The 27,620-nt window shown below is 44.2% G+C and overlaps 1 protein-coding gene across 1 annotated transcript in view; it reads left to right on the top strand.

Annotated features, from left to right (window-relative positions):
• Positions 1-25,930, top strand: part of ABHD10 (abhydrolase domain containing 10, depalmitoylase) — a 219,478-nt gene extending 193,548 nt beyond the window's left edge. The window contains exon 5 of the mRNA XM_086934417.1: positions 24,838-25,930. Within this exon, the coding sequence (XP_086790543.1) occupies positions 24,838-25,179 (342 nt within the window). The 3' untranslated portion in view covers positions 25,180-25,930. The remainder of the gene's footprint in view (positions 1-24,837) is intronic.
• The last annotated feature ends 1,690 nt before the right edge of the window (positions 25,931-27,620 follow it).

Below are 27,620 nucleotides of genomic sequence, written 5' to 3'. Positions count from 1 at the left end.
AAAATGAATGTGTCCTCATGTAACGCAACTGGTGCTATGTAAAGCGCTCTGATACCCGCTACCTTCGGGTCAAGTTTGCGCTATATAAAACTCCGTAAAAAAAGAAAAAAGACACCAATGCTAATGTTATCATGGACCTTTTTTCTTACATCAAGGAGGCATAATCACATACCTAGGTTAGCCGTCCTTATTCCTCTCCATCTTTGGATATTGTACCAAAGGAATGGAAAACATACATAATCACCCCTATTTTAAAGAAGCCATCCCTTGAAACATATTTAGAAAAATATTTTATTTTATACCTGCCTCCTATATGAAGGACCTGGTCCAGACCCTGACCCTATCTTAAATGGATTACTGCAGCCCGTTCTAGGTAGGCTTGCCTATGTTTCTCCTACATAGTTTGTAGCTATTACAAAATGCAACATCTATTTTGGTTCTGGGCCTAAAGAAATCAAGACCAGTTTGTAATGAATTGGTTACATTTCAGTGCCTCTCCATCCTGAAATGTTGTAAATTTAGAGCACTCTATTTATGTCCTATATCACTGTACAATCCGGTTCAGTACTCATACGTCCTCACTGTTTGTCTGCTATCAACTATCCTGTGAGTTGTAATCCTGCTGTGCTTGTATAGTTAAATTCTAGAAGTCAAAGAAAGCTCTTTGGTCATGGTGACAGGAAGTACTTGGAATAGCCACTCATGTCCTGAGTGCCCAACAAAATCGATCATGAAAAACCTTTCTGTTTCCAACCAACACCTAGGTTCCTGCATTAGTGTTCTGAGGAGTGGGATTCTGCTACCTTCGTTTGTCACACTACCACCAGAACACTTTGTTCTCAAAGTAGCAGTGCATTGGTGTGTAAATGGACTTTTCATTGAATTTCTAAAACTATTATAGATCTGTCAAGGGCGTATGAAGTGATAAGTGGGATCTCTGGCATATCTACTAATGGGATCAATCAGGGAATTTACCACCAAAGATACCACCACAACCATGAAGAGCAGTCACTCAGGAGCCCCCACGGACCCCTGCCTGCCGCACATCTTCCACAGAGCCGCTGCTGCCATAGCGCTTGGGATACGATGCACCATCCACGCCACCTTCGAATCTGGCATTTCCCCCCGAACGACTGGAAACACGCAGAAGTCAAGCCCCTCCTCAAGAAACCCCCTGCAGACCTGACGGACCTGATTAACTACCGACCCATCTCTCTCCTTCACTTAGCAGCCAAAGTCACAGAGAAGATCGTCAATGCCCAGCTGACAAACTTCACCGAAGACAACACTATCTTCGACTCTTCCGAATCTGGATTCCACAGTAACCACAGCACCAAGATCGCCCTCCTCGCCGCCACAGACGACATCCGCACGCTCCTCAACCAAGGCCACACTGCAGCCCTTATCCTTCTAGACCTCTCAGCAGCCTTCTACACCATTTCCCACCGCACTCTCGCAGCCAGACTCCTCGACGCTGGCATACAGGGAACCGCCTTCGACTGGCTCTGCTCTCTCTTTGCCTGCAGAACCCAAAGGATCAGACTCCCGCCTTTTCTCTCCAAACCCACAGAGATCAACTGCAGAGTACCCCAAGTATCATCGCTCAGTCTCACGCTCTTCAACATCTACATGGCCCCCCCTCGCCGCCATCGTCGGACAGCATGGACTCGGTATTGTATCCTACGCTGATGACACCCAGCTCATCCTCTCCCTCACGAAGGACCCCGAAGCCACCAGACTCGGCTTCCAGGAAGGAATGATCGACACCGCGCTTGGCTGAGTAGCAGCTGCCTGAAGCTTAACTCGGAGAAGCCAGAATTTCTTGTCCTCAGACCCACCACCTCAGCCTGGGACAACACCTGGTGGCTCACCGCCCTCAGCAATCCGCCAACCCCCTGGACCACGAGAACCTCGGCATCGTACTCGACTCCTCTCTCACCATGACCCGCCAGATCAACGCTGTCCCCTCCACCTGCTTCAGCACCCTCCGCATCCTTCACAAGACCTTCAAATGGATCCCCCCGAAGCGAGAAGGACCGTCACCCAAGCACTCATAAAAAGCAGACTGGACTACGGAAACGCTCTCTTCGCTCGAACTAACAACTCCTTGCTACGCAAACTCCAAACAATCCAGAACACAGCGGCCAAACTCGTCCTCGGCATCCACGACATGAGCACATCACCTAACACCTGCAAGACCTCCACTGGCTTCAAGTCGAGAAGAGAGTAACCTTCAAGCTACTCTCCCACTCCTACAAATCTCTCCACAACACCGGACCCAAATACATCAACGAAAGAGTCTCCTTCCACGTACCCATAAGAAATCTCCGCTCCGCCGACCTCGCCCTAGCCAAAACCCTGCGCATCAGTAGAACCAGAGCAGGGGGAAGAGCCTTCTCCTACATCGCGGCTAAGGCCGGAACGAGCTCCCAGTCAACATCAGACGCTCCCCTACCCTGCACATCTTCAGGAAAAGCCTCAAGACCTGGCTCTTCGGCTAACATCTTCAGGAAAAGCCTCAAGACCTGGCTCTTTGGCTAACTCTGAGCTGCTTCCGCCCCACCAGCAACTTGAGACGCCACTCATGTGTGAGTAGCGCCCTTTAAAATTCCCTGATTGATGGATAGATTGACCAATAAGAGGTTGATAATAGTATTAGTAAGTAAAGAGTTACGTACTAGTGATGAGGGGATTTTGGTAGACTACATCTATATCATCTCCAGGGACAAATACAAAACAAATAACAGGATATCAGAGCTTGACTTGCAGATGATCTGTCCTGTAGACTCCACAGTATGCCACAAATATGTACCAGCGGCCACACAAACATCTGTGACAGGCACCGAGCATCCATAACTTCAGGTGGCTAGTCAAACGCTGGCAACTGCTGCTGCTCAGTCTCTGGTATGGAGGTGTAGATTGCATCTGTTCAGGTGGAAAACCCAGCCCTGCTGCTGCAACATAAGATCTTCCCTAAAGGCACTCTGATTGGAGGGCACATGCTAAAAAGTTCCAGGTAGCACAAACTCTTGTCCCAATCTGGAGCCACTAGAATGATTTTGGCCCAGTTTTACCTCATCTTCTTCTGGTTAGGAGAGGCGAGTAGGGGGAAGTAGGCATGCAGTAGTCCTATGCTCCTATCCAGTCTAAATGCATCTCCTAGAGAAAGTCCTTCATGGGTACTCCAAGGCGCAGATGTTTGAACACTGTGTGTATTCTCGCTGGTGACAAAAATATCTGGCGAAAATGGAACCTTAATTTGGTCCTGACTTTTTTCATGTGTACTCTCTTCGTGCAGAAGCACAACCGCTAATTGCATATACTGACACTACAAGACAGTCTTTCTTGTCGCAATCACTTCAGCTCGTTGTGCGAGTGAGCTCTTAGTTCTCTCTCCGCAACCTCCCTACACCACCATTTTTCCAGACAACCTGGTGCCAAGGACCAGGACAGCTTTCTTGCTGAAAGCTGTTACTCCATTTCATGTTGAGTAGTCCTTCAACCTCTCAATGTTTTATTGCCCGCCTCACTTCTTGAAAGAGGAGGAGAGAATCTATTGCCTGTACCCCTAGAGACCTTTAAGCTTCCACATTGATCGGGTGGAAGATCAGCTTTTTGTGGGGTTCTTTTAGGCAAAGCAAGTTAAGGAGGTGCAGAAAAAGACTCTGTCAAGGGGGATAGTCCTTTACGGTAAGATCTTCTATGTAGTGGCCAAAAAGCTTGTAAGGACTGGGGGGCCATTCGACTTCGGCCAAGGCTGCCACCACCGCTTTGGCACATGGAGGGCCTGTCCTTGGCATCTATTAGGTCATGATGTGAGCCTCTGTTCACAAAGAAATGCCGCCTTGAGAGTTGGGTCTGACGGTAAGAGCATTTTGCTAATTCGGTCCTGCAAAACTTTTGGACTGAGCCCACTTCACAGACCCTTCACCTTTTTGAGGTACTGCATTGGTATCTATTCTAAAGGTGAGAAATCTGCCTTGAAAGTCAAAAGTATCCACCAGAAGACAAGTTACTTACCTTCAGTAACGCTCTTTCCTCCCACCTTCCTGTTCTGTGGAGTGGTCTCTTTTTACCATCTAAAAAGGTCCCACATTCGTTATCTGCACATCGGTACCTACAATTGTTTTGTGCTCTGCATTCAAGGGTGTGGAAAGAGTCGAACAATAAACTGACATCCGTGTGGAATAAAGCCAACGCCAGCTGTCCAGCATCACCTTACCGGGTGCAGGAGCCCTGCAGTAAAAACATTTCTGATGCGTTCTGACGCCTGGGGAATGTTCTAAATGTGAGGAATCTGGAGTTAGAGCATCCACCAGAAAGAGCATTACCGAAGGTTTGTTATTTGTCCTTCAGGTCATTGTAAGTTGGCATGGTCTACCGTAGTGGGCAAGTGACAGAAGCAATTTCTCCCTAGCCTGCTCCATGTAGTTATCACCTCGTAGAACCAGTACATTTTGTACCAGGTATTCTGCACTTCTGACTGAGTAATGCCAGTTTATCATCACAGGCACCACAGAGGTAGAAGAAGAACTAATTTGCATATGCAACACTCAAGAAGATAATAATGAAACAGTTACACACATTGAATATGCCCCATGCAACCCATGTCTTAAATCAGGAAAACCACAAAGGAAAGTTATGGATTGGTAAAAACAGAAATTGTTAACAGTTCTATTTTTTGTATAGATTATTAAATGACCTTTTACCCTCCCATCCCCAGCAGAAAGGAGATATTAAGTGGTCCTAGCACCCCCGGTTTCTGGCGTCCTAGGCTCCTGTTTAAGAATTCTCTTGCCTTTACTTCTTTCTGGTGATTTTCCCCAAGTAACAAGCGTATTTGGGATGAGACTTCCTTGAAGAAAATGACATGCCTATTTAATGACTAAGTAGATGTTCTTATTGTGTGAAGAAGTTAAGCTTCCTGTTCTTAAAAGCAAAACTATGCAAATAAAAAATTGCATTGGCAGTGCAGCTGATACTAACGGTTGGTTGACACTATTCTGCTACTTATAAGATATGACCTTTGCCTTTTTTAGGTCTGGGATAACGAGAACTTTCCAGCTTCCTGTTTTCCCACAAACTCATAATAAAATATTTGAATAAATACATACATGCTGGTGCTTCCACCCAGTCTTCTTCAGCCATTGTGTGAAATAGTAATTCACAGTTTGCATACGCCCACCACATCATAAAGCATTGGGCGATAGGTCCATAATTTTGTGTAGCATTTTAAGAATGCCGAAGCAGGCTCCAGCCACAGCCGTTATCTGCTCAGAGAAAGACAGATTTTCATCGAACCAAGGCCCCAGATTCTTCACCTTATGTCATCATGCCTTAATACAATCGATGAGTCAGAGGGCGCATATAAATATTAAACAGGGTTTAATACCCTGAGGCACCCCCTGTGACAGTGGACAAATTCTAGAGGTAAATGGATGTTGCAGAACCTGAAAGGATCTGTTCTGCAAAAAGTTTTTCATCCATTCCCAAGTGCCACCGTCGACCTTGGCCTCCCGCAGCCTCTGCAGCAGAAGGGCGTGGGACACTGTGTCGAACTCAGCACTTAAGTCTAGAAGGATCATAGCAGTTGTCCTTCCTTCATCGGGTGCAATTCGCAACGCTTCTGTTGCCAGAAGAAGGGCTGACTCCGTGCTATGACGAGGCCTGAAGCCAGACTGGGTATCATGAAGAACCCGTCTCTCTTCCAGAAACGTATTTAGATGTTTCTCCGCAATTTTTGCAACATAGGGGAGCAAAGTGATCGGTCTCAGGTTTTCAGGGAGATCGGGATCTAGAGACGGTTTCCTCAGAAATGGAACTACCATAGCCTGTTTCCAATTGCTGGGAACCTGCCCCGTACTAAAGGACAAGTTCAGAAGCGTAGTGAGGACCGGGCCAATAGCTCTCTTCCCTCGCTGCAAAAATTTTGGGGGAAATGGGTCCAATGGTTATCCTTATTTAACAACCTCCATTAATTTAATGACCTCACTTTCCATAGGAGGATGAAAGACAAACTTCTCAAAATCCTCGGTCCAGGGTGCCTCCACAACAGAAGTGGGGACCAAATACCTGCTACCTTCCAGGAATGTGGCATATATTTATCTATCTTGGCCATAAAATAATCAGTGACCTTATTGCAGTGATCTGTAGAAGCTAGAAGTGTAGCAGTCACATGTTCCAAACAGGACAGTTGTTTCACGACCTGGAATATGTTCTTTGTGGAATTCTTTGCTAGCTCAATTTGTTCTGCATAGTATTCCCTCCGAAATCTCCTAATTTGAAGATGATAAAACTTCAAAGCCCCCTAAGTAATTCAGCCTGTTTTCATCCAGGTAGCTCTTCCTCCACTGGCGCTCAAGGCTCCTACAACCCACTTTCAGTTGCGCCAGTTGTTCAGAGAACCTCGGCGCAGAGGCAGTCAGACGGGTGCTTTTGCATGATTTCAACGGTATCAAGGAATTCACAGTCTCGTTGATCCAACAAGATACTAGGTTATCAGCTATCTGTGTTTCGACCCCTAAATCAGGGGTACTACAGGCCAGAGTCTCTCAAAGGAAGCTTGGGTTAACGCTTTCCCTGCTTGCAGGGGGCCTTTTCAGGGGTCAAAATCCTGAAAGGGAGAATATAGTGGTCGGACCACACTACAGGTACCTGTAACACAGCCTCTACCTGCGTACTATTAGTAAAGATATTATCCAACGTATGGCCCCTATTGTGTGTGGGAGTGTTGACCAATTGATTAAGACCCATATGCTGGAGTCCCAGGTTCAGCTCCACAGATTCTTTGCTTTCTTTATCTTCTTAAGCTTGCATTCCACTAGTCCTTTTTAATGCACAAGGGAACCCAAGGAAGCAATATGCTAGGGACCTTAGGCTAATTGTATTTTTAAACAGGACAATGGTCCCTAGACAAAAAGGATTATTGAAAGATAAATATAGGCTAAATAGACACTGTATTCTTTGACCAGCCGGACAGATTTATTTTCTGGTAAGCAATTTCAAGGAAATTATAAGGTGATAACAGCAGAACACCAGCCGATGTCCAACTGACACACTAAAGGAGGGGACAAACAAGGCAACTAAAACAGTCTGTGTAGTCAATTCACAATCAGACGGTATTAATTCCACACTATTGCTGGCATCAAATAATACAGTTCATACACATATAGTGTGACACAGTCGACGTTTCGAACCTATTAATTAATAAAGGTTCATCCTCAGGACATTTGATATATGCCTTCTATTTTTGTAAAGAGTCACAGTTAACTTCCTCAGCCCGTACTGCAGGGCTGGCATGGAGGACAATAGCCTGAGTGTAAGGAACTACCGGTTAAACAGCACTACAGCCACTGCTGATAAGGATTATTAGCTGGAATAGCTGTCGACAGGCCGACAATGCGATCCGCGTCTTCGGGTAACCGACATATCAGTAACAATCATTTAAAGCGTACAATGTTGGACATCATATCACCCACCAGCTCTCTATTGTAAGAATAAACTGAGTCCATGGAAATTAACCGCACAAATTACATCATATACACAACATTCACTCCTGCCATTGTCAAAAATGTAACTCTAAACTAACTTCCTGTAATAACCCCCTCCCATCCCTCCCTCCAGGCATGCCACATCCATTGCTCATACAAATTGTAGTATGTGTGTGCGAAGGTGTACCTTCCCAATATACCAGTAATATCACAACAAATTAACATGGCCAGCAGGTGCAGTGATATATTGCAACATTGCAATGGAATCATTGCAATCCATCCAGTTCACATAGAATTTATCTGGTCGCTTACTTCCGGGACAGGCATTCTAGGTTCTTCCTTGCTATCGCTAGCAGGGATTTTGAGGAGGACTACTAATGTTTGCCTTGCCCTTGCAGCATCCAGGGCTTTCTCGCTTCCCGCTCTCTGACATTTGCATTCGAGTTACACTCTCGCAGTCTGGCCATTTGAATAATTATCTTTTCCAGCGATCTATGTTGGAGCCCCTCTGCGCTTTCCAATGTAGACATCTCATGTTTAGCTAATAGGAGTCCCATGTCTATGAACTTGCAAGTGATTTTATATTTAACCGTATGTGGAAACCAATGTAATATGCATGGTCCGAAGGCCATTTCCAAGTCCCTGTCAGTGAGTGTATTAAGCAATGTAATTACTTCAGACCAATAAGCACCCAAGTGTGGGCATCACCCAAACAAGTTTCGCTGGGGTAAGGTAGACCCTATGCAGAATACAAAAGTGCACTAACTGGAAACGAGCGTACCTATTACTTTTGCATGCTCTCCCCATCTACTTCGTAACATAGTTAGCAGCAACAGCATCTCTTGTGTTAATATTTTATGTAGGCAAGTAACTGCTTTAAAGGTTCCTGCTGCTGTCACCAGATATTGGCATCCAAGTGATGTTACTGGTTCAATAAGTCCCTTCTTCCAGCGCTTGCGAATAGCTGCAGTGAGAGCTGCATGTAAGAGCAAGCCCCCCCCCTAATCAATCATACCGCTCCTGTAGGTCGCTAAAGGTACCAATGAACCATCATTATACAAATCCCCTATTGTAGTCAAGCCATTCTCATTCCAGCGATCTAGTCCTCTCCAGGCGCCCTCTTGAAGCAACACCTTGCACATGGACAGTGGGAAATCCGGTGCATTGGTGGTCTCAATCCCTGCTCTTTTTAAACTTCTTCTCCAGCATTGACGCGCCAGTGCGAACAGGTAGGTCCAACACAGTGCAAGAAAGCTCTCCCATTGCTGGCAAGCAATCTCTCAGTTTTCCCATCCCTCTTAGCCTTGTTGCTATATTTTGTGTGAGCCACTGCAATTGGGCTTCCAGGTAATAAGTTTCAAAATCAGGTACCGCCCATCCTTGCTTTGATCGGGGACACATCATAATTGCTAGTGCTACCCTTCATCTACTGGTGACCCAGAGAAAGTCTATACTCATTATTCTGAGTTGCTTGAAATATCGCGCTGGGATCCAGACTGGCAGAGTTCCTAAATAGTACAATAATCTCGGAAGGGTGACCATCTTAAGTAAGGCTACTCGCCCAGACACGACAACGGAAGTGTTTCCAAAGCTCAGTACTACCTTTCAATCCTCTAATTGCTCTACCAACATTACCCTCCAGCAGATCCCTTTATGTGTGATATGTACTTGTGCCTAGATATGTCAGGCACCTGTATTCCCATTGCACCCCCTCAGTGGCCTGCAGACAGATTTCTTCTCCTCTGGGTCGGGAATAAACAGGACTTTGCCCAGTTTACTCGAAGCCCTGCCACGAGGCCAAGATCATGGAGTAATACCTTCGCTCCCTGTAGTTCTTCCCTTGGGCTGGCAAGGAACTTTAGCAGGTCATCAGCATACAGGACGATGTGATGAAGTTGCTCGTGGGCAAGCAGACCCATGTAGTACCTGCCAGTCCTGGCCTTAGCCGCCAGCGGTTCCACTGCCAGGGCAAATAAAAGAGGAGACAACAGACAGCCCTGACGTACCTATAGTGACATCACAGGTAGCAGATATCAGTTCACCTATCCTAACCCTTGCTGTAGAGTTTGCATATAAAAGGGCCGGCCATTGTATGAATGTATTCCCTAGTCCAAATTCAGCCATAATATGGAATAAATAGGGCTATTAAAGACTATCAAAGGCTTTTTCGCTCGACAGCAAAATCCATAGCCTCTTCTTTTGGGTACGAATCAGCCTCTAATTATTTTAATAAGCAGCGAACAATCACAGCTGTATTTCTATTCGAATAAACCCTGATTTGTCTTTGTGCACTAATGTCGACATATAAGGGAGAAGTTGAGTAGCTAGAATATGGCTTAAGATTTTATAATCAGTATTAAGCATGGATAGGGGGTGAAACGCCGATATGTCCCAGCGGGTTTCTCCAGTTTAAGAAAAGGTATAATGACTGCCTCTTGCGTCGTTGCAGGTAGTCGGCCTAGTTGTATCGTCTCATTATATAGTGTAAGTAGTCTGGACGCCAATTGATCAGTATAAGCGAGATAAAACTCAATTGATAGGCTGTCCGGCCCCGGTGTTTTATTACATGCCATGTGTTTAATTGCCCCTCTCACCTCCCCAAGTTCAATGTCCCACCCCAGTATTCCTGCTTGTTCTTCATCTAAGTGTGGTAGATCGATTTCTTGTGTGAACCCAAGGAGGGCGTCCTCTGGTAGGTTAGCTTTACTTTTGTAAAGGTTTGTATAATATTCAAGGAAAGCCTTGTTAATACCCTGCTGAGTGTGGGTTGCCTACCCCTGTTGGTCCCTAAGTTCAAGAATTGGGGAGCCCCTTCGAGTTGAGTTGGCCAGCTATGCCAAGAGAGCCCCAGATGTATCCCTTTCCGTGTGAGCACGTAATCATTTAAATTTTTGTGAGGGTGCCGAGATTTTTCACTGTAGTAATTGCAACTTTGGCTATCGGGTGGAGCAATTGTTGCCTGTTGACAAGCTAAGTTCACTTTCTGATTCGAAGTCAATTACATTGAATTGCACTCTGATCATTTCGTGTTCACTTATGAAGCATAAATACAAGTTTTTAGAATGTTTAGATTTGCATACTCCCCACCTATTATTCCCGACACAAACCTGGACTGTTGAGACTTAGGACCTGGACCTTGCTGCAGCTTTGCCAGCTGGATATGCTATCAGTAGACCTGACTGGTAAATTCAGCGGGGCCTTCCCAGTAGTATGTCGCAACTCTTTGGATATAACTTGTGAATCTTCTAATTTAGCAGACAGCGAGGCCCTCTCTTCCAAATGTAAATTGACCAACAACTCCATGTTTTATGGCCTTTTGATCTATATGCCCTGGCCCAAAAACTAAGTTTCATGATGCCTTAAGCCATTTTATAGAGTTAAGTGTACAATAACCTAACTAGACTTTATTAGGCGATTATAATTTTAACTTCAAAGACCCCAACAACAAAGATACAGCACTTTTAATTGATAATTGGAGTTGTTTTACCTTAAATCAATTGGTGAACACCGCTACACATATGGCGGGGCACACTTTAGATGGTATTTTTTCTAATAACTGATCTCAAGCTGGAAGCTGTATTAATCATCACTCGGTCTGATCACAAAGCTATCTGCTTTAGCCTAACAATTCCAGCTTCTAAATCTACAGCTAACTTAGTAGGGCAGGGCAAAAAGATTCAGGTCTGGATCAGAATTAACAAGATGGCCTTGTCAGACAGTCTTGAAGTTACGTAGCCGCAGCTTACAGAGGACCCCAATGTAGCAGCAGCAAACTTCACTCACAGAGTGGATAAATGAGGCAGTTATTAAGCTGGCACCATTAAAATATGTAAAAACTTCCAGAAATAGACCCACCGCACCATGGTTTTCGCCCAAATTAAGGGCCTTGAAACAGAAATGTCATAGGCAACAAAAAATCTGGAGAGCGAATTGTTGTGAAGTGAAAAAATATAAATAATGTATCCAGGAGTATTAAAAAAATGTATTATTTTTGAGAAAACCAATCACCACAGGAAAAAAAAACAATTTGGCCAAAATGTCTTCGAGAGAGCTTTTTAAAACCGTTTAGGCACTCTCTAGCCTTAATCCTAATGCTTGCCTTCCCAGCCAGATGTTTTGTGATAAGCTGGCAGAATTTTTCAAAAATAAAGTGGAGGCAGTATATGGTGAAATTAATTTCACCTTATGTTTTATGGATCCAAGCACAGAGCTTGCTTACTTGAGACTTAATTAACAATGAGCTCTGTAATTTTCCACCTTTCACTACTGAACAAGTGTTTGAAGTAATTGGTCACACTAATTCACACGCCCCCTTATACTCCTGTCCGCCCAAAATATTACATGACATAGCGGACAAGATAGCCTTCGTTCTTACCACTTTGTTAAACATCATTATCAATGTAGGCATTTTCCCTACGGAATGGAAAAAAGCTTCAATTCTTCCTTTGTTGAAAAAGCCGTCACTTAACCCTACTGAAGCAAAAAACGATTGACCCATTTCATGGCTACGATTTCCAGCAAAGGCCCTCAAAAAGTATCTTAACAGTACTCTCTCACAATGTTCCTAGAGAATAATGAGTTATTGGATGAGGCATAGTTTGGCTTTAGGTCAAGCTACAGTACCAAGTCAGCTCTGGTGTAGTCTCCACTGAGATTTGACCGGTCATGGGCAACGTTGGGAGGACTGCGCTGGTCCTTTTGAACCTTTCGTCAGCCTTCAGCACTATGAGCCATGTAGCCCTGCTTGAGCTTCTAGCAGAAATTGGGTTCGCTGGATTGGCCCAGAATCATCTTTCTTCTTTTTTGAGAAATAGAGAGTAGCCTGTGGCCATTGGAGAGTACAACTCAAAATATTTTTCTCTGCTCTGTTGTATCCCCGAGTGGTCATCATGGGCTCAACACTTTTTTATATTTATGTGAACCCCCTAGCTGAGTTGATTTGCTCTGTTGGCTTTGCCACAGTGTCTTATGTCGATGACACTCGAATTGTTGTCTCGACCCCAAGTATCGTAGACGAGGTCGCCGACCAGTTAAAAAAAATCATGTGTGCAATTGTCAGCTGGATGAGTGGCAATACCTGATGTTGAATTAGGAAAAAACAGAGGTTCTCCTTTTTTGAAAAGGACACTTCTTTCTGGAATCAGTCCTGGTGGCCTCATACTTTGTGTTCTCCCCCTTTGCCTGTATCCAAAGGTAGGAAATCGGTTGTCATTGCATTAGCATTATCCAGATTGGATCACTGTAATGCCCTTTATTTGGGCATAAAATAACGTTCTTTAACTAAGCTTCCGGTGCTGCAGAATGCAATCAGGTGCCTTATCAGAGCTTCACTGGTTTCCAGTTAAAAAATGAGTAGCCGTTAAAGCTGTCTGTTTGGCGCATAATGCACTGCATGGCTTTGGACCAGAGTACCTGAAAAAGGAATTTGTGTGGTACACCCGAACAGACTGTTGTGATCTGCAGTCTCCAAATCAGTCATTGTTCCTAAAATTAAGAAAGCTTTTTGGGGTGGTAGACGTTTTGTTCACTCCCACTGTCAACTTTTAGAATAGACTGCCTAAAATGTCAGTCTAATATGACAAGCTTTCGAACACAACTGAAAGGCTGGCTGTTCTGCAGATAGCTAATGCTAGTGCCAGAACGCCCAAGGGCATTTGTGCGTTCTCGAAATTGAAGTCAAATGAAATTGTGAAAAATATGTTCAAGCCAGAGGCCTTTAAGGATGGATAGTTAAAACTCTGTTTTTCAAGCTATAGACAAGCATTTTGTTATATGGAATCTCTCAGACTGCATTAGTAGGAAATTGTTTTGAGGTTAGCAATCCCCACTGACAGACCCTTGAGGTAGAAGCCTTTCACTTTGAAAATCCTTGTCAAACTGTTTTAGAAGGGGTTTTATTGAATAGAGCAAACTCGACCCAAAATCAGAGTGCTTTACATGAGCACCAGTTGCGTTACAGATGGACGCATTCATTTTGTTAGGCAAGGGGAAATTAAGTGATTTTCCCAGAAACACAGGATGTTGAGCGCCCCTGCCGAGGCTCGAACCCGGTTCCACAACTTCGAAGTTGACTGCTGTAGTTGTTGGGCCACATCCTCTCCCCTTCTTGTGCTTAAAGCTTTTGTTCAATATAGATTATATATAGTAGTTATGGTAACAAGCCAATTTTAAAGGATATATGCCTGATTGGTTCACTGGAAAACGTTATTGCAAATGGTGTATTGTTATTACACCTTGTTAAAGCCTGTGTATTGATATGATATTTTGTTAGATAGGATCACACTAATTACCATAGTAGGCGAGGGTTTTGGTGGAGATTACTCTTTTTGACGATACCTGTGGGTAGAAGATTTGTACTGTGGTCATCCTTGCTAGACCATTTTAGGAGGATCGGGCCGATTTAGGTATCTGCCAGGCTGTAGTAATTAAAACAAATCAATAACAAATACACTCATACATATAAAAATATGCATACCTAGAGGGGTTTTGATCAAACCTCTGGTGCTGTTGCTCTGTTCGAGGGTCATTCCCGCTCGCATTCCTGCCATTTCAAAACACAGTACTATAGGACAATGGGTCAGGCCGCTTCACCCATTGCTCCATTTCCCCGTGTGTGGTGGATTATTTCCTGATCGCTTGTACATCTCTATCTGAAATTGAGTTCACTTCAGAGCCATGGCTGCTGGGCCAGTTCTTTATTTTATCCATTTGTAGAGCGTACCGCATATCCCCTGTTAGTGCTGACAGGCATCTCACTTGCTGCTCATTTCATCTGTATTGTGCCACATCCGACTAGGCCACTGCTTTTAAACTGGACAACAATCTTGGAATGGTATTGTCCATAGTTTACCATTGGTTTTCATTCGAAGTTGGCCAACATGTTTCTTCGAAAAGTGTACCTGATACCTTAGGTTTGTGCTTGCAGAAGGGGGTTTCGTGCTGTGGGGCAGAGCTGCAGTGAGGCCAGTTGCCAAGCCTAATAAGGGCTGCTGTTGTGCCGGCTGCATAGGGCAGGAATAGAAACTGCCGGTGTGGTGACAGCTAGTGCCGGGGTGTTGGCGTGATCAGATGCTCGGTAACAGAGAAGCTGATCAGCCCCACAACCGGTGACTGCGCTAGGCACCCACAGCCCTGGTGGTGCTCAGAGCCATCCTCGTTAGGCATGTGCAGCATGTGCCCTCGGGTATCTGTTCCGCCTTCTCCCCTGTTTCCGATTGCGGCTGCTGTCATTGGCCTGCTGTTCCAGGTGTGAGGATAATGGAGTGCGGCGCAGAGCAGAAACAGGTGCATGGGGAAAGGAGCAGGAGTCCCCCCCACACCAGTGTTCTGTCGATACTCTAGCCACCTCTTATCTTTTCCCAATTGAATGGGTTCGGTGAGAGTGTTGGGGGGGGGGGAAGGGCAGGGCAGTTACACATTGCTGCTGCGCTGCTTGATCCACCATGGCACTTTGGTACCAGGGTTTCGGGGCAGGGGGTGGGGGGGGCTAGCTGAGTATTTCGGAGCTATGTAGTTCACCAGCCTCGGTGGGTAGGCTGTTGCTACCGCCCTGGGTTGTGCACGCACCCTCCCCCTTCTAATCCCGGTCGCAGACTTTTACTGTGTGCCCCATTATGTACCTGCTCGATACAGAAATCTCAGTTTAGGACAGAAACCTTGGGCAACTACTCTCTAATTACTTGAGTATTTGGAGTTTGTATTCCCAAGTGGGCAAGTGCTTGTACCTTCTTGACGTTCCCAACTGAGGACGATACAGGTTCACCTGCAATACTGTAGCGGCTGGTGCACTCATGCCCCTGGTTTTTGGGTTTCCGCTCTGGACCTGTGCTCAGTGTCTCCTCGTGGTGGTCTCTAAATTTGGGTTGGCATCCTTGACGATCATTAAAATGGGGTTCATCAATTGCAGTGGATGTGAAGCTGGTGCCAGAGCAGCTTGTCAGCACTACTTGTGTGCAAGGGACCCATCTGTGGTGTACTTAAGCCATAATAAACTGGAAAAGATATGGAACCCCCAAACCTCAACTGCCATATTAATGTCTAACAAGTTCCGGCTGGGATGCAATGTAATCCCTTCAAGCAAGGGGTGAGAAGTTGGCCTGGTATATGATGCTCACTAGTTCTAGTGATCACCTTGTACCATGCCAAGCAACCCTTATGATGATTGGTTGTAAGTCAGCCTTATAGACCAGCTATCCTAGTAGCGTGGACAAAGCAGTCTTAGGCTAAACTCTGTAAAGGCATGTGAAGCAAGCTGTTTTACCATACACAATCCCCTTGAATACCAAATGAAAGGACGCCACACAGATATATATTAAAAATATATATATATTTATTTACTACAAAATCCCCTATACTCTTTATGAGCACAGAAGCAAATGCGCTAAAACAAAACACAGTTTAAATATACAAAAGTTGCACAAGAGCCATAGGGGCCACCTAAACCATATACTAAAATAGTGGTATAAGAACCACCTAGCTGAAAGGAAGTAGGCCTAGGGCCAGGGGAATCGCTGGAGCTGTTCGGGACTAACAGTGAAGAAGTCGGGAAAGGCCAGCGGGACTCGGGTGCAGTGCGGAAAGTGCACGCATATACCAATGTAAAGTCAATGGTGCGTAAAAGTTTCAAAGTTAGTGATTAAGGAACCTTCTGGCTGACCTAGAAGGACAAAACTTTAGACCTAGGCACTAGAGGTGTGCACCAGTGTAGGAACACCGGCGTTGCTGAGTTACCTCACCCACAGGAAGCGGGTGCACAGGTGCGAAGTAGTGTCGGGTTTCGTCACGCAGGTCGATGGTGCTTGGAGCTGAAGATGCTGCAGGCGTCGAGACGAGAAGAGTTCCGGTGGATCCAAGAGTGGATCTGAAGTGGTGAAAACCTGAAAGCAGAGGGGACAATGTTCAAAGTCACTAGCCAGTGACTACCGTGGAACCAGGATGGAACTAGGCGATGTCGGGTGCAAACAGGCAATGAGGTGCAGCTGTCTCCTCAGCCACGTGGACACGAAGAGGCCAAGGACGTCCAGGAGTCGATCACAAGCTGCCCCACGAAGGCTCTAGCTGATGGCGGTGTCGGCAACTTGATTGGAGCAAACAAGCCTTGGCTAATGCAAGCCACGCAGGAAGTGGAAAAAGCTTATCACTCGGACCAGCAACGTCAGAGCGGGTGCTCCTTTTTACAGGAGCGAGGGCAAGTCTGGAGCAACCAGACCCGCAGTGTAAATTGTAGGTTTCGTCGCCAAGATGGCCGCTGACCACGTGGCAAGTGGCCGGGATGGCGCGTCGAGTGGCACGATGCAAAAGGGCCCCACGCAGATCGTGGGGATGCTGGGGGGCTGATCTTCGGTGCAAGGGCTGCTCGGTTGTGGGGCTTCTCACACCCCAAAGCACAGCGTCGAGGGTGCCTCGGATGCTGCGCAGTCAGCTTCTCGGGGGTCTTTCGAGATGTCGGGTCCCACGTCTCTCAGTGCCTCCACGGGTCCCTTCTTTGCAGGGACTGTGGATCGGGCTGTGAGAAGTCCGGGTCTCGTCGGGCTCTGGGCTTGGGCTCCGGCAGGAGGCGGCGGCAAAGCAGACATCGAGTTGCTGGATGGTGCCTGTGTTCACAGGGTGGCCACTCCTAGGCCACAAGGGAGATGCTCTTCAGTCTTCTGTGCAGCAGAATGTCGATGTCCAGTCGTCTTCTTAGTTTCAAGTTGATTCAGGTTGATCTGAGGTGCTAAGGCCCTGCTCCCACTCTTATTCCCATCTGAGGGGTGGATCACCTGCTAGGTCCCTCCTCTGGGTGGGACCAGGAAGGTGGCGGTTACACCCCCTTTCCTTTGTCCAGCTCCGCGCCAGGACTGGGGCTGGAAAGCCCCAGCACCGGTTTGGACTGGCTTATGCACGGGGACACCTTGTGTGCCCCAGGCATGCCTGATTCTATTCAGCCCTGTCCTACCCAATACACAAAATCCTGTCTGGGGTGGTGCTCGCACCTCCCAAGGCAGGAAACCCTTTGTCCAAGCCTCCCTCGCTAGAAGGACTCCCAGCAGCAGGAGGTCAGACTTGTGTCTGTGGTGGCAGCATCCATTTTGTGATGCTGAGGCTATGGTTAACTTTAACCGGGGTTCAGGTTATGTACATGTTGTGTCCCTCTAGTAGGGTGGAATGCTATCCCCGTCGACAGAACTGTCGAGGGGATAGTATTCCAAATCTTATGACACCTTACTCAACATGTTTTGATGAAGCAAAACCAAAGTTAGCATATAACCGCGAGGATTATAATGCACTTAAGAGTATATGGTATGGCAATATCCCGGAACAGCTAAGGGAGTTGTTCCCGACAGCTGCAGACAGGCTCAGCTCATGCTAGAGCACCGTCTCACATGAAACCACGCACTCTGCCTTCAGGATTGTTCAGGCCTGCCATAGGAGTGACTTATAGGTTAACATGTGTCCAGTTAGGGTTGGATATTGGTATACTATATCTAAGTAAGAGGTGATTACACCAACTTACCCCAGCTGAGTGATCAGCCATTTGTGTCAAATATGGAGGCCAGGCCAGGGGTGGCACAATACATGCTGCAACCCCTGGTAGGCCTTGGCTACACCTATGCCCTGGGTACCTATGGTACACTGTTACAGGGGCCTATACGGTGAACCAATTCCAATTGTGTATGCACCTAGGGTACATGGAGTCCATTTTAAGGAGAGAGCAATTAGCCTGGGGCCCTGAATAGCAGGATCCCAGGTCAACTATGTCAAAAACCAGCTAAACACCAGGCAAAAAGTTTGGGGGTAACCATAGTCAGATATCAACCTTCCTACACAAGGAAAATATGTTTTTGTTGGAATTCCCATAAAGACAAGAATCTTAGATCACCACTATTGATGTCAATAAGGAAATTTGCATTAACACGTTTTTCCTGCAAAGGATGGAAAGACATGAGACAAAAATCTCAATCAGACAAGTCTGTAAATACAAGATTGATTTAGAGGCTCAGAAAAGTATGGATTTGTTAAGGCCGTTTGGTTTATATGAAGGAACCCTGTTCTAAGATGTTCAGTGATTGTAATTCAGACAAAACAAAACCAATGGGAAATTTTCATTTTAGTAAACGTTTATTGCATACCGAGATTAAATCCAATTTGTCCAAATTTCTAGAAAGCTTGGAAGCAAAGTCGGTATTGAATTGTTGTATGATATTTAATATTCCAGAGACAGATTTTCCTACCTGGAGTAATTTAATGGGAATGTTATTGGTAACTGGTTGAGCAGGAGTAGCCTAATAAGTTTGAATGGTCGATCAAACCTTGATAATCCCGCAGGTGTCACTTTTAGGTTTGGTTCTCAGTCCCATCCAATTGAATATGTTTTTGTCCTCTGCGATAAGTTTAGGTTGTTTTAAGGATTTTAAGATATAACACCATGAAGGGGGTTTTAATATCAAGGGAAACAGTTTTAACAGAAAAAATATTACATTTAATTATGGACGTTCCTTGTAGAGTAAGCACCCGACTGGGCCCAAAACAGTTGCAAGGACTCAGTGAGTTTCAAATTAGTTTTTCACCTGGTGCTAATTTTAGTACTTTACCTAATAAACTACATTGTTTTGTATCCTTAAAGGACTGCAAGCTTAGATGCCTTCGTTCCTTTTTAATGCTAGGAGGTAACACTAGGAATAATTATGTAACCAAACATATAAGAGGATGGTTTGATGAAGAGTTTAAGTAGCACAAAAAACAGTTAAGGGAAAAACTGCCTATTCATGGGACTCGCCAGTTGGACAGGCCTGACACTGACGTCAGAGAATTGCAAAGAGAATATAAGACCCTGATTAAAATTTATTTTTGTATTTTTTATTTTATTGCACTTGTATTGCGCACAGCTACCCGCAATGGGTTTCCCGGCGCCAGGGACAGACTAGAGAAGAAAACAGGCAACTGCAAAGAGGGGAGACACAAGACCAAAAGATTTAAAACAGAAGAGTTTTCAGTTTTTTACGGAAAGCGAGAAGACTCGTTTCTGTTTTTAGCGCCAACGGGAGAGCATTCCACATCTTAGGCCCTAGATATGCAAATGAACGACCTCCCATTTTTGCCAATCGGATTCTAGGAATCGCAAGATTGCCACTGTTAGATGACCTCAGAAGGCGGCCAGGCTGATAAGGCTGAGCAAGATTCTGCAGGTAAATAGGAGCAGAACCTTGACGAATCTTAAATATAAGGCACAAAGTTTTAAAGGCCACACGATCCGAAATTTTTAACCAATGAGGGTCACGTAGAGCTTGCGTTGCAGACATTCTCCGAGGGACATTGCGCAGCAGGCGGGCAGCTGAGTTCTGTACAACCTGGAGTTTATTGATTGTGGCTTTATCTGCTCCTAGATAAAGCACATTGCCGTAGTCGATATGAGACATCACAAGGGCCTGTACGACAGTTCTACGAGTGGACTCAGGCAACATCCATATGATCTTCTGCAACCAACGAAGAGTGTTAAAACAGATTGCAGCGACCTTAGTTGCCTGCTGCCTCATCGAGAGTTTGTCGTCAATCAGGACACCGAAGTTGCGAGCAACAGGCACAGGGGTAGGCAGTGGGCCCATATCACTGGGCCAGTGTCTTGAACCCCATAGATCTTTTTGTTTGCCTAGTATGATCACCTCGGTCTTATCTCCGTTGAGCTTTAACAGATGCATTTGCATCCAAGCTGCAACACGAGAAAGGCCGATTTTAAGGGCAGAAGTGTCCTGAACCCTGCTGTTGGACAGAGAGAACACAATCTGCGTGTCGTCTGCATAAGAATATATAGACAAATCGGCGTCCTCTACAATAGAAGCAAGCGGTCAGATGTAAATATTGAACAACAAAGGGCTCAATATAGACCCTTGGGGGACGCCGTAGGCAGAGGAATGGATCGCAGATTCAGCTTTGTTTGAGAAAACTTGAAAGGTGCGCTCATTGAGAAATGAGGTCACCCAGGCAAGCGCTGATCCAACAACACCAAGGGAACGGAGAGACTCTAATAGGATGGAATGAGACACGGTATCGAAAGCAGCGCTTAAATCAAGAAGAATAAGTGCAAAGGTCTCACCGCCATCGATACCGTGTCGGAGTCGCTCAGTTACCCCAAGGAGTGCGGATTCGGTGGAATAATTAGCGCGAAAGCCTGATTGGGAAGGATGGAGATATCCCACGTTTTCAACAAACTCATTAAGCTGGGTGTTAACGTGACGCTCTAAGATTTTAGAACAAGCTGGCAGCAGGGATATGGGCCTAAAGTTGGCAAGATTTGTGATGTCAGCACCAGATTTTTTAAGCAAGGGAACGACCATGGCATGTTTCCAATCCTGTTCCACCCGAGATTCAGTGAGAGAGAGGTTTAGTAACCTCATTAGGAATCTCCGTGGTTCAAGGTCAAGTTGTTTGAGTATTTTCATAGGGACAGGGTCCCGCAGAGAACCTGACCTGATGCTTTTTAAGCAGGATAGGAAAGAGGAGTCGTCAAATGGTATCCAGTTGTGAATGAGCTCAGTTGGGGAGGTGAAGGCATTGCAAAGAGGGCCAGGTTGGGAGGAGTCAATAGAAGGTGGAAGGGAGGCCAGAGATTGATAGATGCCCTCAACCTTAGATATAAAAAAGTCTGCAATGGCATTACATTGTGTGCCATCTAAGGCCGGCAGCGCGGGAACAGTATCAGCTCCTGTGAGTTTCTTAACTGTGGCAAAAAGAGTCCGAGGACAATTTTGCACTGAAGTGATTGTGGAGGCAGTATGAGAGGCCTTAGCACGTTTGCAGTTTGCATGATAAAGTTTTAGTTCTTCTTTATAGATCACTTTAGAGGGAGCGAAGTAAGACGTCCTCCACTTCCTCTCCAGGGCTTTACATTTGGCACGTTGGATTTTCAACTCCTCCGAATACCAAGGTGCTGGTGGGCACAAGGATCTACATTTGCTGCTGGACCGAGGAACAAGGGCCGACACTGCATTTGTCAACCAACCGGAGATGGGGACATTCAGATTCTGCTCAGTGTTGATGGAAGATGGAATAGACTCAGTTAAATGCAGGTTAAAAGCAGCTATATCAAGCCTGTCCCAGCGATAAGATGATTTAATTTCTTCCACATGAACCCTGGCCGAGTATAGACCAGGCGGTAGCACGAAGTGTATCGCATAGTGATCAGACCAGACAAGCGGGCGTGCTGAGTAAGAGCAGTCAAATGAAATGGTAGAGATAATTGGGTCCAGAAGATGACCAGCAAGATGAGTAGCTCCCGAGTTACAAAGTTTGAGGTTAAAAACCTCAAGATCAGAGAGAAAAGCTTTATTAAGGGGATTGTTGACATCGTCGAAATGGATGTTTAAATCACCAAGAATGGTGAAATTATTCGATTTTAGTAGTGTTACTGATAGACAATCAATAAGTGAGGGGATCCAAGAAGCGGCGTTTCCGGGCGGCCGATAAATTAGCAGACCGGAAAGCGTCATTCGAGGATTAATCATCAGTTTAAACAAAGCTGCCTCACTACCTGGAAGATGTAATAATTCCAGTTTGCATTGGTAGATGGATTTGAAAATGATTGCTATTTAAAGTAAGTCTTTATGATTAGAAAATGGTGCAAAATGCTAGAGGTCATACAGGCTGGGGATAAGAGAAGGTTTTGAGGGTTGGTGACTAATATAGCAGATATGCACGCACACTGTCCCGCACTCACATGATTGCCGAAGAAGATTGGGTGTTGCATGTCAAAACGAAATCTATGGCCCGCCCTCTGTAAATGATCAGTAATATGACTCTATAGCTGACCCAGAGACTCCTGTGATATTTTTTTAAAGAACAGATCCAGAATACAATAGCTTGGTATAAGTTAAGTAGGGCCACTGGACTGGATAACAATCTAACAGTTGTACTAAATACTAATATTGATTTGTGGGCAGGGAATCTGACATATCTGTATCAATGGATAGCTATAACGTGAATCATTACATAGACCTGAAGGGGCTCCTCTATTAAAGAAAGGAGATTGTAGAATTACAGCAAACTATAGGCTAATCAGTCTTTTGGACTTGGCAGCTAAAATAAATTCTAAAATATTGTTCAGAAGGCTAGTAGAGCGGGTCTTAGAAAACAAACTCCTCTCTATAGAACAAGATGACTTTTGGGCAGGACATTTCACAACAGCTCGTTTCTTTACACTATGGGCTTTAATTAAAAAATCCATAGAAATAAATCAAATATTTTGCAGTTGTTTTGTGGACTTCCGCATGGCCTTTGATACGGTGATTATGGGAAGATTGTTGGATAAATTGCATACTTGGAATGCCCCGAGGGAAAGGTTTTACTTGACACAGGTGTTACATACCGCAAATTGGGCTCAGATGAAGATGGATCGGTCTGGAGAAGACTTTAAAAAATGAAAATTAATAACTGCTTTCCGCAAGGGTGTGTGTTAGTCCCGATCCTTTTTAGCCTGTATGTAGCTGATCTCCACACAAGTCTGAATGAAACAAACTCTTTTCCCCCCAAAATGAGAGTAATTCATATTCACTGTTCGATATATGCAGACAACCTCGTCAATCTAGATTATGCCTTGAGAGGTCTCCAGAAGAAACCGGTTGCACTGACCTCATACTGTGCATTAAATAAATAATTTGAGAACTAATTTAGATCAGACAGAGGTCTTAATTTTTGGAAAGAAGTTCCCAGTTTCAATTGCTATTTTAATAATACGAAATATATATAAGTATTTGGGGGTTGTACTGCAATGCCCAGTTGAATTTAAATAAACATCTGCAGGACATACGTTCTAGGACATTATTATAGGTGGGCTCCCTGGTGAAGTTTAATGATATGTATGGTGGCCTGTCACACCACTTTTAAAGGTCTTTTTGCACAAAATCTCTCCTTTAGCACTTTACAGGTCTGAAATATTATGTATAGATAAAATGGATTTTTTCAACCCATTGGAAAATTTGTGTATAAAATGAGTTTTAAATCTCCCAAAGGTGTCTATGGTACAGGGTATTGGATGTGAAGTAAATTTGATTGCATGGCATATATGATAAAAATATGGCTTATAATTTGTTTTACAAATCGAACTCTGTTGGATAGCCCTGAAAGGATAGCACAGGTATGTTGGAGTGAAGTCCAACTTAGTGAACTGATGGGCTCTGAGTCTCACGAGGAACGTGCAAAAACTAAAAGATCATATATTATCTGCAGAGGCTTTTGCTACTTGGGAGCCCTACCCACATAAAAATGTACTTAGGGAAGCTGCCTGGATTCTGACTTTACAGAAAGCTAAGGATACTTATCTCAGAAACCCTCAATCCAAATGAGTGTCTTCCTTGGGTAGTGCAAATATGAACCCATATCTCTATTATCTGCCGCACCCTTTATTTCGTTTATAAATTTTAAACATTAGAATAGGCCTTAAACTTTTCAAGGCTATTCCCATTTTGTCTGAAAAAATAGAGAAGATTAGGGATACTGCAGATGCACTTTGCAAAGGAAATGTACTATATTCATGTACTAATTGGTTTAAGACCATTATTTTTAAAATAGTGTGCATTGTCTCGCCTTGCAATTGATGTTTGAGTATTCGCTTCTTAGATGTAATTTTGGGTTTGGGGTGCTTTTTACGATCTCTGAGAAAAATGAATGGTAATGAATTCATATTTTACATAGTTTCGAATGCACTTGTTTTCATGTAACTTCATGTTTTTAACCAGTGTTTGATCTCTCTCGAAGAAATTTTGGGTTTAGAATGATTTCTATGTTATTTGAGATATACGGACAATTATGACCTAAATCCCACATATGAAAGTTAAATTGTAGGTGAGTAAAGAATGTGGTGTTGATTTGTATCAGTTTTAAGGGCTAATGTCCAAATTAACTTATGTTTAAAAGTGAAACGTAACCGTGGAGGCCATGTTGGAAGTTTATAAGAATAATACACTTGGTACAATATCATTGCAAAACAGCTGACTGCTACTATGTTTAATGTCATGTTTTATTGCAATCATACCATTTAGGCAGAGGATCTTTTTTTTTGTACTTTGGTTGAGCATTTGTGTTTGTTTAATTGTGCATGGTACGAAGATGAATGCAAGAATGGATGTCAGAGTGCATTTAGGATGACATTGAGTGCATTTAAGATGACATTGAGTGCCTAAACTTACCAATCACTGAAGTTACTTCATTGCAAGACAGACCTTTAGGTCAAACCAATGCGTGTTTATTGTTTTGGATAGTTATTGTGAAAATACCCTGCTACCATAATCCTTTCTTTTTAATTGGTGGCTTTATATGTTTGGATTTCAGGAAAAAAAAGATTCTACTGTAATTTTTTATTTGATTTGTTTTACAGGTAAAGAAAGACATTGAGGAAAAAGGACTATGGAAAATTCCTACGAAATATAACGAAGAGGGGTTTTATGATATACCATATAATTTCATTAAAGAAGCAGAAAACCACTGTTTGTTAAACACCCCAATTCCAATAAAATCCCCTATGAAGCTCATCCATGGCATGAAGGATGAAGATGTACCTTGGCATGTTTCTATGCAAATAGCCGAACGTGTTCTCAGCCCTGATGTGGATGTTATACTTCGTAAAAATGGTCAACATCGTTTGAGTGAAAAGGATGATATCAAGCTTCTTGTTTACACTATTGACGATTTAATTGACAAGCTGACAACACTTGGGTGAATCTGAGATTACAGGCTGTATGATCAAGCACCTGATAGCTTACTCGGAAGCAATACGTTGTAGGAGACTAAAGCTTTAATTTTATGTTTCCTGTCCTCTCTTACCAATACCTATATATGGGTGTTTCCTTATTGCATGTTTGCACAAAGACAGGAACTGCGAAGTAATGGCTGTTGTTCATTTAAAAACAGACATGAGGATGTGTCCTATCTTGACCCTACTGTGTTTTATGCCTCATACCAAACACCTCAGCACTCTTGTGCCAATTACACAATTTACCCCATTTTGTTATTTGCTTAAAATTGATAGCACCCTTTAGGATTCTCTTGCATCCAATAATAAACACTGTGCTTTTTAGAATACTCAAAATCTGTAAAGTTCAGAGTTGTTTTAAGGTTGTGTACCTCATGCGTGTTTTGTTAGATATGAATCTAGGTGTAGGTGTTTTCATTCTGTCAGACTTGTTTGCAAATTATAGATTGCTGTCCAGTTGCAATTTGATGTCTTTAAAAAATGTCGTTGGTACTAAACTCGAACAATAGCTGTTGTAATGAAGACTTGCAGGGTTTTTTATGAGACAGTTATCCATACTGCAGCAATTTTGTGGAGAAATTGAGAAAATATTACTTAAATTGTTTATTAACATATGAATTAAGGCATTAACAAATCCATTAGTAACCTTTAAATAAAAGTTGAGAAACGGATTTTGCGCATTTTTTGCTACTTATGGAATAAAAGTGCAACCAACTGATTTTCTTTTCCGATTAGATAACTTTAATTCAGCCTCAGAGGACCATAAAAGAACAAAAAATAATACAATACAAATGTTAAGACAATAAATATGAAATGCTTTTACAGTACATTGTACATGCAATAAAATTAGATTCATATTAAAACAGGATTAAACTAAATTTCATTATCGAACATCACATTAAATTGGGACGGGGATACATACTAAGCACTAATTGATTTCCAACGCCGGTGCCACATTGCATTCAAAAAACGGGAAACAGCAAAAGTGATAGGGGGATGCGTATCATATTTTAAGACTCTCATTGCATGTGAGCACTGGCGGAAGCCTAGGTTTCTACAGATGGGGATTAGCCAGTACTTGCGTGCACCCCGGTACCCTGGGCAAAAGAAAAAGGCATGAATTTCATTTTCCAAATGGTTGCCACAAACAGGGCATTTTTTATGGTTGTTTTTGTCCCATTTACTAGAGAAAGCTTTAAGAGGCAAAGTGCCCAATCTAAATTGCCTTTAGAGTTTTCTTGCTAGTGCAGGGAATACTACATCCAAAAATTCTTCCAATTTGTATTCCACCTTAACCTGAATGAACTCAGTGGTCAATCTACCCACCTCTGAATTCGCTTGCAGGGAGGCTAGATTATAATTCTTAAAGTGGCAGATCACCTCCGCTTTGGTGATCTCCAGGCAAGCAACATCCGGGGTCTCCCAGAGCTCCGGTAGGCCTATCCTACTGCTAATGGTCTTTATATGTGACAGCCACCTAATGTTCTTGCCTCTCAGGGCATCCCAGGTTTCCCTAAATCAATTTCTATAGGACACAAGTTCCGGCACGGACCACAGTCTTTTCCAAAATGTTAAGGGTCGTGATGACATGACCTCTTAAACGCAATGGTACAAGTGGGGTGCTCACAGGGAGGCCCAATATATTCTTTAGAAAGGTGTGTTCTACCTTCGCCAGACTGGGGGAATTTTGATGTCCCCAGAGTTCGGCCCCATACAGTGCAGCTGCTCTTGCCTGCACATTAGAAATTTCTATAACTGGGGCCGCAGGTTTAAACTCAGACTCTCTGTGGAGCTTCTGCATCCCCCCCCCGCCCCACCACTCTTGTTTATTTAAGTGTTGCTTTGGCCAACTGCGGGTCCCATTCAGAGTGTTTACCCAGGGTAATACCCAGATATTCAAAGGTTTTGACTCTCTCTCGAGAGGAATTCCTCCCAGGAGCGGATTCAGGCGTGTCTGCCTCGGGGGGGTTAAAAATCATAAACTTGGTTTTATCCAGGTTTATCTCTAAACCCCTTCAGACACAGAAACCTGTGAAGCCGTCCAGGATGCGTTGGATGCCCGTTGATGTCTTGGACAACAGCAAGGTGTCGTCCACGAACATCAAATCGGGCACCTGGCCCGTGACTAGCTTCGGTGCATCTATGTTTCTGGTCCCAAGAAGGTGATCTACCAGGCCATTGATGTACAGACAAAAAAGGGTGGCAGCCAGGACGCAGCCCTGGCAAACCCCTTGCTTAACCGAGAAGCGTGGTGATAATTCGCCCTGCCTGCCACACCTCATTTGGGCATAGTTGTTAGTGTGAAGCCTTAGTAGAACATTGAGTAGATAACAAGGTAGGCCCAACTCATATAACACCTTCCATAGTTTATATCTGGGAACCAGGTCAAACGCTGACCGAAGGTCAAC

This window comes from Lissotriton vulgaris, chromosome 8 (assembly GCF_964263255.1).
Source record: "Lissotriton vulgaris chromosome 8, aLisVul1.2, whole genome shotgun sequence".
Taxonomy (NCBI): Eukaryota; Metazoa; Chordata; class Amphibia; order Caudata; family Salamandridae; genus Lissotriton; species Lissotriton vulgaris.
The sequence above is the reverse complement of the archived record's forward strand: the minus strand, read 5'-3'. Positions and strand labels throughout refer to the sequence as shown.